This window comes from Equus caballus, chromosome 1 (assembly GCF_041296265.1).
Source record: "Equus caballus isolate H_3958 breed thoroughbred chromosome 1, TB-T2T, whole genome shotgun sequence".
Classification (NCBI taxonomy): domain Eukaryota; kingdom Metazoa; phylum Chordata; class Mammalia; order Perissodactyla; family Equidae; genus Equus; species Equus caballus.
In genome coordinates, this window is record NC_091684.1 from 24,401,865 (window position 1) to 24,415,300 (window position 13,436).

The following is a 13,436-nucleotide window of genomic DNA, read 5'->3' on the forward strand; positions in this document are numbered from 1 at the left end:
GCAGCCTTTTCGGGATCTCCCCCAGGCCGGACACTCAGACTCTGCTCGAGGTAAGATCCAGATGCCAACTCACCGAGACTAAGAAGGGAAAGAGCAGGAGCTCACCCATCCCTACCTTCTAAACTGGAAAAGACCCAGGGAAAGAGAAACAGCAACAGAGACTGATAGAAACAATAAAACAGGAATAGGAAATTCCCGACACAGTGACCACTCCGCGAGCTCCGGGCTGGCCGCCCCCGCGGGAGGGGCGCGCGGGCTCACCGCGGAGACCCGCGGCCGCGCGGGCGCAGAGCGGGCGGCGGCGAGCAGCGGGCGGAGGCAGCGCCGGCGAGCCCAAGGGGAGGGTCGGCGGCGCCTCGGGTGCCCGCAGCCACCAGCTCGCAGCGCAGCTCCGGAGCGGGACGCGGCGCCGGGAGCCCCGGCAGCGCCAGCCCTCCCTCCCGCGTCGCCTGCCAGCGCGCCAGCGCCCGCTCCGCCCGTGACTTCAGTTCAGCTCCACCCCCGCGTGGCGGCTGCTCGCTCGGTCCGAACCGGCGCTCGGCACCAGCCCAGCCTGGACAAGCGGCAGCCACCTGCCCCGCGCCGTCTCCGTCTGCCCCCGCCGCGGCCCAACTTGGATGGAGTTGGGGTACTGAGCGCCTGCCCCCACAGCCGGCCAGCGGAGAGCCCCGCGCCGCCACCTCCGGTCCGGGACCTTCTCTCCACTCCTCTCTGCTCCTGCGATGGGAAAAGTTGGCGCGGCCGGCGGCTCCCCAGCCGGGCTGAGCGCGCTCCTCGCCGGCGCAGGGCTCTTGGTCTTCTGCGCCCCGGGCGCCTGCGGCGGCGGCTCTTGCTGTTCCCCGCTGCACCCCAGCCCGAACCAGCGCTGGGCTCCGACCCCAGGGGGCTTTCCTCACCAGGGAGCGCGAGGCAGGGCTCCTGCCACGCCCCTGCCCCTCCTTGGGCGCCCTCTGTTCGCAGTGGCCCCGGGAGACCGAGCGCTGTTCCTGGAGCGGGCCCCCGGCCCCGGGGGGTCAATGGTGGTTGCTCCCCGCTCTGGCCGGAGGAGACGGAGTGGATCGGATCAGGAGAACGCACAAAGGGGAGAGGGCGCGAGTAGAAGCCCCCGGGGAGTGCTAAGGGACGGAGGGCAGCAGGAGCCTGGGACTCCGGAGCGGGACCCGGACAAAGCCACTCGCTTCCGGATGGAGGAGCTGAGACTGACCAGCACCACGTTCGCGCTGACAGGCGACTCAGCACACAACCAAGCCATGGTCCACTGGTCTGGCCACAACAGCAGCGTGAGTAGAATGAGACTGAGGGCAAAGGAATGAGAGATGGAAAGGGTTAAAGTGGGCTCTGTGATCTGAGGGAGAACTTGGGGAAATGGGCTTTCTGGACTTGAAAGATGCTGCAAACTAAAGTCTTGCTTGCTCACCTCCCCTAGAAGTTAATGTTACCTATTAGATGACCAAACACCCCCAGCCCCCAGCACCATCAGAGTCCTCTCCAAACCCGAATAAAGCTTGTAATGGGGCAGGCGAATCCCTATTTCCTGTTTCTTTGGTCTCCTAGGTGTAGTATGGATCTGAAGACCAGGCAAGCAGAGGGGGGTTAAAGTATTCTGAATGCAGAGGTGAAAGGGTTAAATTTCCAGGCTGGCTGACATTCTCTCAAGTGACTTTCCCTTTACTTGCTAGACTTAATGGATGAGCTCAAGTAAAATCCAGAAGGCTTTATTTGTAGGCTTTTAATTTTATTTTTATGCAGAGCTCCTAACCTCCTCTTACCCATAAGGGAAGAGAGATGCAATGCACAGTGGAGGCTAAGGTGCCCTTAGTGTATTCTGTGTTTCTGGGGACCAAGTGGATGCAAGTTTCAGGACGGGAACTCTCCAGCATCTTCTAACGGCACAAGCCAGTGTGTTTTGAGAGCTGGGGCTTTCCAGCCTGTGAATGAGTGGTTGTTCTCTGGCATGATCCGTCCCAGGGAGATCAGATATATCCCAGTGACAACAACTCCCTGTTCTCCCCCACTGCCTGACCTCCTCTAGTGAAGAGCACAAATAAAGGCTTAGCTCTCCCTTTCTGAGGGGACGAGAGGGATTGCTGGATTCCAGGAGGCTGACGCTGGGGAGAGTGTGTGCAAGTCCGTGAGCTTTGGCCACGGCAGGAAAGCTTTTAGATTTTTGGAAAAGCCTGCATGTCTGGAATCTTAGGTAGCTATTCTAGTTTAAAGTGCACCTGGAAACTTCAATGAGCTGAAATAGTAAAGAACCAGCTTTGGTGATGATAACAGAAGGCTATTTAAAACTGTGGAAACTTCTGGCTTCCATGAAGCAGTCAAGAAAAACATAAAAACCAAGGATAGGTAAAATGAAAAAAAAATTGAAGTTCAGCTTCTCTGACGTTATTGAGATTGTAGTATTGGTAATATGCACCGTCTGTACAACCTGGTACCTTTCAAAATGTTTTCGGTTGTGATGTAATTGCCAGAAACCTTCCTAAGGCAAGTGCCACTTCAGTGAGTTGTGTTCGCTGTCAGCTTTTTAATGAAAGTCGTGAACATTTAAAAATAACACTCTGTCATTATGCATTTCATGGGTGCATAGTTATAAACTGTGTTAAGGCAAATCGTAATAAGTAGTGTTTTGTATTATGTCTCTGTCTTGAGAACATCGGCAGGATTTTTCCTACAATTCAGCCTTCGTGACTGAGGCTGTGGTTTTATATGGTTCTCAGGAGCGGTTTAATCAAATAATTGAAGTCGAAATTCTTTTTATTCAAGTTCTGCAGACCCTTGTCCTCACGCCTTACCTTAACTATCGTCTCTTTTATATCATAACCACTAAAATTAATCCCGCAATTTGAACTTGAATCTTCTTAAACTGATTGAATAACTTTTGCCCTGCTTTCAGTGATTAACTTGAAGCTTCTGGCTTTAAGGGGAGATTTCAAACACATCAAACATATTAGATCTTATTGTATCAAAAAGTAAAGGACTTTGGACTCAAAATATTTCTGGCTTTTAACGTAATTCAAGCTGTAAAATATCACTCACCCATTAGACCCCTACTTTAGTTCATCTCTTGAAAGAGCTTGGAAAGAGCGAGAAAAGGAGAGTACATTTTTGGCAAATTTGAAACTTCATTTAAGATATGGCCCCAAACACTGCCAGACTTTTTTTTTTTTTCTGCATGGTGCTTATAAACCCAGTAGGGCTTATTAGGGTCACCACTTGCATAGGCGACGTGCAGGGGAGTCTGAGATAATGTAGGAAATAATCAAGGCATGTTAAAGGTTTGAGCACTCAAATCATGTTACTAATGAGATTTCTATCCCCTGAAGTCCCTTCTTCTGTAAGGACGCCTCTGCCCGCCATCCTGCTGCCTACACACACATTGGGTTTTTTTTAGTATATACGTATCAATGGTAGAGAGAAAGCAGTAGTCTTTATCCAGGTCCTCCAAAACAAAGCTGGCCCAGATTCCTAGGAGGGACAAAGTTTAAAATATTTTTTAAAGGGAAAGAAGGCAGAAAGAAACTTTTCTGGGCAACTTTGTCACATGAAAAGCAGAGTGGAGATCTGAGTTCTAGTTCTGCTTATTTGTGGTTTGATCTTGGCAAGTTAATTGCACTCCGAGTATGAATTTCCTCGTCTCTGAAATGGGGGCAATGCCTGTCGGATTCATTACAGAGAATTGTGTGCCAGATAGATATAGAGGGCATTGTGACTGTAAAGTGCCATACACCTGTGTGGAACTCTCCTCTCACAGCACTTCACTTTCCCCCAGAGTGAGAGATCTGCTATCCCACACCTGAGGACAGGACTGGGGGCTCTCATTTTTTTCACGTTTTGATTTCATCCCCCGTAAATCCTCCCTCAACCCATTCAGGGCCACAGACAATAGGGAACTGAACTTGTCTCACCTTTAGCTAAAAAGCCTTTGCTAAGTATGGCTCCTGATTCCAATAACACCTGCATTAACAGTGTAAATGTATGGTAATTATAGGCTGCCTGTCAAACTTGTGAGAAATTCTGATGTTTCTCTCACCCCCTTCCCTCCTCCTTCCTGTCCCTCCGCCGTTGGACTTGTGCAGTTGTGTAAAGACATGACTGCTTTGCCTTCTCCGTGGGTGTGATGTGATTGCTTCATCCTGCAGTCTAGCTTGATGGAAACTGTTGCCAGAGTTGGTGGAACACCTGGGGGGATCTTTTGGCATGAAAGGTGCTGGGTATGAATCATTTGTCATGAGCTTGGTGTCATAAGCAAGAACATATTGTTCCTACCCTACTCATCCGAGGCATGCTGTGCCCTGATCTAAATTTATATAGTAATCCTTAGTTTGTTAAAAATATACATTTGTCTATATATGTGTGTGTGTGATGGGACATGTGTTTATTCCTTATTTCCAAGGAGTTTCAAAGTGCCACACTCATTAAACCTTATAAAATCCTTGTTAGGGAATAGGTAGGTGGCAAGTGTTAATATCTCTTTTTCATATTTCTATGCTGGAGTCAATTTGAATATTTCAGTTCACCACCTTGTCCCTTTCTCACTGGAAATAGTGTTATAAGATTTGCTAACAGAGGCTTTTGCTTGACATATTTTGCCATTATGATACCTTTACTGCAGCATTTATCATAGAGCATGATGGTCTGGTTGATTTCCATATACTTCTTTGCTTTAGCTGTTCTGTGACTTGACATGGACCATCCAACCTTAGTGAATAAACTGAGTCCCAACCTTGGTCAGGTTTTTTGGTAGATGCCACCATCTCACTTAATTTTTACAAAAATATTGTCAGTAGATGTTATTATTCCCATTACATAGAGAAGGAAATTGAGGCTTTGGAAAGCTAAATGACTTGCCAAGAGGGTGCAACAGTTGAGTGGTGAAGCAGAGACTGGGGGATCTGCCCTCTAAATCCCACAGAATCGCTTGGCTTAGACACTTTAATGTAGGCCAGAGAAACTCAGACTTTTGGAATCTGTACTATAAATAATCCTATCTTGGGTGGATTTCAGATGATGATGGAGGAGGGCATAGTCTTATCTGGAAGCTCCATCTCTTTGTAGAAAAGCAAGGACTGTCACATGTGCCTGTCACGTTGTTCTCTTTCCCTTAAGGAGTGATTTGTTGTTCTCTTATCTGCCCACCTCTTCATCTTTTGTGAGACATGGAATCTGCACCTGGTGATTCATTGAGCACGAGATACCTTGCCATCATTCAGCTTTCGGATCTGGTGTTCTTCAGGCATAGATTCCTTTTCTAAGTTAGTTACAAATCTGCTTTTATAGCGAGGTTGGATATGAACACTTCATTGGCTATACATTTTGAAATATTTTTTTTACCTTTTTTTTTAAGCAAAATGGTGAAAGATTTAGCTTTCTGTAGCAAGCCCACATAATTCCTTCTCTGATCAGTGCTTTGTGCTATTAATGGATGTTAATGTGGTATGACATGGAAGGCAGTGGGTTTGGAAGCAGACAAGTTTGAGTTTGAATGTTAGTTCTGCTTACCAGCACTTTGCCTTGAGCCAAACACTTCAAGTCTTTGAACTTCAGTTTCCTCAACTAAAATATGGGGAGAGTATATCTTTTGCAGGCTTTTCCCTGAAGATTTGACGTCATGTATGTGAAGTGGCTGGTACACAGTAAGTGCTTAATAAATGCTACTTCTTATTGTAGTTGAAGAAATGATTTTCTGCTGGGTTGAGAATCCTTGGTTATAGTCCTGGCTGAATACAAAAATTAGATATGTAGTCATAGCCTCTTAAAATTTTGTGGCCTCAATTTTTGTCGTCTGCAAAATGACACTAATAGACTAGAGCACCATTGAAATCCCTTACAGGCTGAAATTAATTTAATAGGTTGTTCAACCTGTAGGTGTTATGCACCTACTACATTTAAATAAAATGCCCTGGGAGAGTTGGAGATGCAGAAATGGCACAGTGACCTATACCTTTGACCTGTAAATGAACAGCCTTTTATTTCACATTCTTCCTTTTTCCATGGTTCATGTTTTTATTTCTATTCATATCTAGGAAATCAAGACATTTGTGATCCAAGCAGGCATTCCTTTCAGTGTGGATTTGCAGCAAAAATAGTCTATTAGGTTTATTATATCACATCTTCATGTTAGAGAATTTCGTTTCTTTGGGCAAAAGATTGCTTATTATGAAATTGGAAAGTAAAGATCTCTTAAAATATTTAGTGAGATTTTCTAGAGTAAATTGACGTGAATCTTGACTCTGGGAACTGCATCCGGATCCTTTTAAAGAGAGACCCCAGAAACTCATAGACTAGGGCACAAAAGCGGATGGAATTATCTAATTTATTTAAGAGAATAATAAATGCTCACATTTAAGGAGAAATTGCCATGTGGCAGCATTATGCTAAGAATCTTATATAAAGCATGTTTACTTTTAATTCCACAAATATGTATTGAGTCCTACTATTTGTCAGGCACTGATAACGGGATTATATGTGGAACGATGCACAAAGATGAAAAGAAGTAATACTGGCCCTCAGAGTGCTTTCAGCCTTGTACCCATAGAATCATCTGAAGAGGCAGCGGGAGATGTGTCCTATGAGGGCATGTCATGCTGTAGGATTTCAGAGGAGGGATGGACATCTGGCTGGGGAGGTCTTTAAGCTTTATTGCAGAGAAAGTGCTTCAGCTGAACCTTGAAATGGAGAGAAAATTTTAATCAAGAGATGGAGATTATTACAAGGATATTTTAAGATGAATGAGTGGTGTGAATAAAGGTCGAGAGATGTAAAAATTCCTGTCTATATCCAGGAAATTAGCCTACATCAAATGTAAACTATGTTTAACTAAAGTTCTAATCTTACAAATAGTTTTTAAAATATGATATTTAAGCAAAAAATATACACATCCATCTTCTAATGAGTTTGGGTATGTTCCATGCCCCCAAAGAAAATAAAAACCTGTAGGTCACCTAAAGGCATGGCTGGCCTTATTTGCACATTAAATCCCAGCTGGAGTCATCATTGTTTCGTTTTTACCTTAACATTTTCAACACACAGTTTTCTCAAAAGGATTTTCTTTTGTTAAAGTTCTTGGTTAGAAATATCACTGGCCAGGCTGCCTGGTGGGTAAATTAATTTGGCTCCCTGCCAGCTTATGTTAAGTCACTAAACCTATGTAAAATATTTGTCTTGTCTTTGTGTATGTCTCAATTACTGCCCTATATCTCTGGCTAGAAAGGGAGGAGAATGTGTCTGTGTGTCCTAGAGGGGAAAATAGCCAAGCAGTGTGCTGCAGTGGCCAGAGGGGACAGCAGAGAAGAGGGGATGGTGGTCAGTGTGGGGTGGAGCAGGCTCCGTGGAGGTGTAATGGTTACTCTTGAGGAGTGTGCTGTCTTCTCAGATGGGATGGATGGAATAGTCAAACAGTTGGCGGGAAACAAAAGTGGAATCTTAGTGTGTAAGGTTTATAAGGAAAGAACAGAGCCTATTCTAAACTGTAAGTAGGGAAAAAAAGAACGTGAGTGCTCTGTAGGGAATCCCACATGAAATTTTACACGTGTGTAAAAGATATTGTGTCTATTTCTATAGCACTCCTGAATGTTGTTATACCACGTTAGATTGGTTATAGCCCTTTTTCCTTTGTAAAATGCTTCAGTTTTCAAAGACTGGAACATTACTTCAGTTTAATTCTCCCAACAGTCCTGAGACAGGAAAGACAAATATCATCTACGTTTTTCAAATAGGGAAACCAAGGCATTGATTAGAGTTAAGCAGGTCAATTAGTGGAAGAAGAGGGTCAAAGACGTTTTGTCACAGTGTACAACTGATTCTTGGGTTAGCCCACTGCTGGCTTTCCACAGGCAAGAGTTAGAACAGCTGCATCCTGGCCTCATGGTTTGCCTGAAGCCTGTGCACCTGTGTCCATAATGTTTGCCATTTGGGGAAAAAGTATGGATATTGGCCCTGGAGCTCCTGAGTTCTAGGCCCAGCTATTCAAGGCATCTGTTCTGGGCTTTGGAGCAAGTGGCCTCATCAAAAGTCACGCTCTTGGCATTGGTTAAACCTTTAAAAAGGGACCTTAAAGAGAGATGGTGGGACTTTCTGCAAGGGAGGTCTCCAGCAACAAACTAGCCACTGTATGTGTTCCCCTGCTAATGGACTTCGGAGATAAGATTACTTATGACTGGGTTTATCGTGGCAGGGAGTTGAGGGAGAAAAGGGAGATAGCCACCCCTTCTGCTCTTTCACTGTTAACAGATGAAATCTAGTTGAAAATAATATTAAGTATGGTCTCAGTCGAGGGAACTAGAGTGTCAGTGTTTGGGAGCCACTGTAGTCAAACTGAAGGGGTCCCGTTTGATACCAATGGGTTTTATTTGCTCAAGATTATAATTGAATTACCAGCTATTGCCTTTTCTACTTCTTCTGACTTTTGGGAGTAGGGTTGGGGGTGGGCATGGGGAAGGAAAGTTTGCTGAAGACTAGGGACAGCTCTCTGTAGCAAGATATGTTGATTATAACAGAAGTCCCTCTTAACAATAATAACAGAAATAACCACCAACTTAGTAAACAGCTTCCCTGGAAGTACATTCTAGAGCATCACCACATTATTCACTTCATCCTCACACCAGCCTTACGAACTAGGTATCATTATCCTCATTCTAAAACTGTGAAAGTCAAAGCTTAATGAACTTGCCTAAGGTCACCCAGGTAGAAGGTGGCAGAGCTGGAATATGATTTTTGCCCTTTCTGCCTCCAAAGCTTTTTCTTTTTGATCGCATTGTCCCTTGATGAGGGTTTATTTCTGACTTTCTTTAGAGAGAACACCACAGGTCAGTGCATAGGGCTGGCAGGGGAACTCTTGGCGTGAGCATCCCATTGTAGGGCTTTCCCTTTCACATCGCAATGATCTCCGGTAACTCACCTGATACACCTTACTTGGTAATAAGCTGCTCCAAGACACATCTTGATCAGAGCCCTAATGTCCGTCCCTCCCCATGAGTGGCTCGCCTGGGGTTATTAATGTGTGTCGTCTTGGTCTTGTTATCCCCGCAAGAATTGTGGGATATGCTGGTTGGTTTCTCTCTGCTGGCTAATGACCCTAGAGTGACAGTGTAGAACAACTTGTACACTTTTTAAAGAAAGTGCTAATAAGAATCATGTTATCAGACAACCAACTAATCATGTTGTGCCCTGCAGCTAATGGATTGAGGCCTCTAGTCATCTTCTCCTAACCAGAGTGGCAGGGTTTATTGAGATACAAAATAGTGGGCCATCCATCCTTCTGCTCCAGGGCCTGTGTATGTGTGTGAGGAGTTAAAAGTAAAAGGTCTTCCCCTTATGGCAGCATTTCCCACACACACTCTTGGTTAGAATCCTTAAAGGGGAGAAAAGGCTATTTTAGACATGGTTATCACCCTGCTTAGTAACCTATTTGCAGCCCTCTTTACCATAACTTGCATTTTGCTGAATTGATGGAAGAATGTTTACCTGGGCAGCCATGGGCTCTCTCCTTGGGCACCTGGGGCAGTGTTTCTCAGAGTTTGTCCTCATGGGACCTACTTTTGAATCTGCTGATGGGGACTAGGAATCTTTATGTTTTCTAAACTCTCTAGGAGATTGTTAGGAACACAAAAGTTTGAATATCATTTCCCTAAGATTCGTGTGTGAATTTGGGATCCACGAGCCCCTTCCATTATCTACACAATCTTGTGTCAATATATTTTGTTTTTTCCCATGGAGAGCTGAAGCCCACAGCTTTTATCAGCTTCTCAGTAGAAACTTTGACCCCAGTGGTGAAAACCTGTGGAAGGCTCTGTGGGAGAGTGAGAGATGATTACATGGGACAGCACACATTCCCCTGGGCAGAAGAAGATTATGCCTTCCTGCAAGATGGTGATATTTCTATCACTGAATGTATTCTAGACAATTATCCTTCCTGGCTGTCCATATGACCATGGGAAAGACATGTCTTAATTGACTAAAAGAGCACTTATTTTAAATATAACATAATGGTTAGTGATTGGTTTGAATTCCCATTCCACAATTTACTAGATATGTGAACTTGGGCGATTAACTTTATAACTTTGTACCTTTGTTTCCTCATCTGTAAAATGGAAATAAAAATGGTATACTCTTTTTATGCTTTCTTATTTTTAAAGATTTTATTTTTTTCCTTTTTCTCCTCAAAGCCCCCCGGTACATAGTTGTGTATTCTTAGTTGTGGGTCCCTCTAGTTGTGGCATGTGGGATGCCACCTCAGCGTGGCTCCATGAAGGGTGCCATGTCCGCGCCCAGGATTTGAACCCACGAAACACTGGGCTGCCTGCAGCAGAGCACGCGAACTTAACCATTCGGCCATGGGGCCTGCCCCTTTATATGCTTTCTTGGTGGTTAAAGGAGACAATAGATATAACAATGCTTAAAGTGAGACCTGGCATATACTAAGCAATCAATGAGGGTTAGCTATTATTATTATTGTTATCATCACCATTATTTTGTTAGTATTAGTACTGGTACTAATAATATTCAAGCATGGCCTACTAAAAGATATTTGTAATACATTGCTCATGATGTTGCTTCTGTTTCTGCATTTATGTTCTTTTACTCCAGTTCCATTTTCTTATAATGAGAGACAGGACCCTGTCTTACTCTTTCTGGCGTTCTGCTCAACATCTTTAGCTTTTGCATATAATACTTGTAATACGGTTCTGGGCCCAGTTTCTGTTGTGTGTGCGGGTGGGGAGGGGTACTGAGGCAGTTTCCCCACACCAGCAAGCAATTCTCAGACACCAGCGGGTTGTGCTACAATTCACCTCAATTCTGACACTGTCTACCTGACTCCACAGGTTAAGAGCTCAGTCCCACAAACTGGGACTGAGTTCAGACGCCAGTTTTAAGCCCAGGTTGTCACCTGTGCCTCTGACTTGCTTGCTATAGAGAGGAGGTTCCCCAGCCCCCTCTTTGGGTTCAATTAATTTGCTAGAGTGGTCCACAGAACTCAGAGAAACATTTTACTTACTAGATTATTGGTTTATTATAAAAGGGTATATCAGGAACAGCCAAATTGAAAAGATGTCCAGGGCAAGGTATGAGGAAGAGGCAGAGAGGAGCTTCTATGCCCTCTTGGAGCTGGGCGTGCATGCTCTTCTTCCCAAATCTTCATGTGTTTACCAACCCTGAAGCTCTCCAAATCCTGTCCTTTGGGTTTCTTATGGAGGCATGACGTATTGAATCATTAGCCATTGACAATCAATTTAACCTCCAGCCCCTCTCCCCTCCCTGGAGGTCCAGGGGGTGGCACTGGAAATTCCAACCCTCTAATCACATGACTGGTTCTTCTGGCAACCAGCCCCATCCTCAGTTGTCTAAAAGTCACCTCATTAACATAACAAAGGACACCTTTATCACTCTCTTTACAGGAAATTCCAAGGGTTTTAGGAGCTCTGTGGCAGAAATGGGGACAAAGACCAAATATATCTTTCTTATTATAAATCACAGTATCACAAGTGCTTACTAAATATTTGCTATTTTATTTGCTATTTCCATGGGGAAAACTGGCTTTTCACATAGGATGAACAACCCTTGACTTTGCCCATGAGTGTTGTAGAATATTCATCCATTAAAAGATTGCTTAAGTAAATATGTATAGCATATTGAGTTGGGAAACCTTCCACAAAATACCAGAAAGGGAGAAAAAACACACTAAAAAATAGTACAGTTGCAAGCCCCATGAAGTCAAGGTTGTTTTTGCCTATGTTCTTCCCTTATATGTCCCAAGTCCCTAGAAATATACCTAGAAATAGTAGGAGCTCAATATTTTAGAAAAAATTTATTGTGTACTATAAAATTCCACTTTCGTAAAACAAAATACAGGAAGGGTACGATTCAAAATGTTTGCCTATGATTATGATGAATGTTGGGATTACAGGTGATATTTTTTGTTTGTAGTTTTTGCTGTTGTTTCTCGATAAACACGCATTGTTTGAGTTCTTTTCAAAAGCTATCTGAAAAATGAAAAACAAACAAACAAAACAAGAGAGAGCAAGCAAGTCTGTGAACTTGGCCTCATTAGAACTGAATTCCAGGCAACTGAAGTAGACAAAGAGCCCATGTTCAAGTTGCCTGATTTGCTTCCAATCACTTTTGTTGGGAGAGAGCTCGTGCCCAGGGTTTTTGCAAAGCAGCAAGATCACTCTGTGTCTCTCTCTTCAGGGTGTGCAGCAGCGGGGGCCACCAGGCCTTTCGTTAATCATCCCCTGTGCTGATGCGAGAGAGAGAGCTGGAGGTAATTTCACCAACCTGACTAAACCTCCCGGAAATTCTAGTAGCCTCCAGTCCCCAGGAAAAGAGCATGTATTTCAGTTTAAATCTCAGTCTGTGTCTTGATCTTGGTATCCTTCTCTACATCATATATGTACATTTGAGTGCATACATAATAGATGTGTGCATCCTTGTGCTTCTCCGTACATTCACAGCAACTTAAGCACTGATGTACAACCTTTAACTCTCCACTCTTGAAAGTAAAACACTAGATAGTGTTGTGGGGCCATGGTGAGGGTGTTTACTGATTGTGAGAGCTGAGTGAAAAGGATCTCCAGAAGGAGGAGAGAGAAAGAAACCAGGAGCAAGAGGCAGAGAGACAGTGGAAGCAGAGATGGAGAGAAAGAAAGAATAAGAGGGAGAAGGAGAGAGAATATGAGAGCATGACAGAGGCAGAGAGAGACAGACAGAGTGAGACAGAGACAACAGAGGTGGATTAAGAAAGAGGGGGATAAAGAGAAGATGAGAGACAAAGAGACAGAGAGACCGTGGACAGAGAAAGGCAGATTGAGAGACAAAGAAAGAGTTGTAACAGCACCATGAAGATGTGACATAAATCACAGAAAGAAAGTGAAAGATGAAAACGAGAGGAGAAGTGTCAGTGAGTGGAAAGAACTTGTTATCAACTCATAAAAAGTGCAGAGTAAAACTGATTCCTAATCTTTCGGTACCCTTCCTACTATAGTGACAGCACTTCTCTGCCTTTTTCTTTGGGGCAGGGTGGGGCGGTTTGCACCCAGCCAGGTCATGCTGCTGGCAGAGGCAGCCAGTGTTGCACGTATGACAGCTTTGAGAACCATATATGTTGGTGGCTGGGTGTGGGGTGGAGGGGTGCGTGTAGTATTTATGCATTTTTAAGAATCTCTTGAGTGATTTCCTTTGCGAAATGGGACTTATGGTCTAGATGGTGGAAAGGCAACTGTTAACCTTTCTTTTTATACTAGTCTGCGCTGTTTTGAATTTTTAACATGGACGTGCATTACTTTAATAATAAAAATACTAAAACATCTTTTAAGTGGCTGTTGTGTCAGCACTATGCTGAGCGCTGAGAATGCAAAGATGAATAAGACCTGATCTTTACCCTTGAGGGTGCATATTCGAGTGGAAATAGACAGACACATCAACAGATAAATTGCAAT

General features: G+C 44.2%; 1 protein-coding gene across 6 annotated transcripts in view; it reads left to right on the top strand.

Moving 5' to 3' along the window:
• Positions 1-286: 286 nt before the first annotated feature.
• SORCS1 (sortilin related VPS10 domain containing receptor 1) overlaps positions 287-13,436 on the top strand; it is a 484,049-nt gene continuing 470,899 nt past the window's right edge. For 5 of the 6 annotated variants that reach the window (XM_023639760.2, XM_023639752.2, XM_023639731.2 and 2 more), the window contains exon 1: positions 289-1,280. In XM_023639760.2, coding sequence (XP_023495528.2) covers positions 723-1,280 — 558 coding nt within the window. In that variant the 5' untranslated portion in view covers positions 289-722. Of the gene's footprint in view, positions 1,281-13,436 lie in introns of all 6 variants that reach the window. The other variant, XM_023639764.2, reaches the window with a different exon arrangement.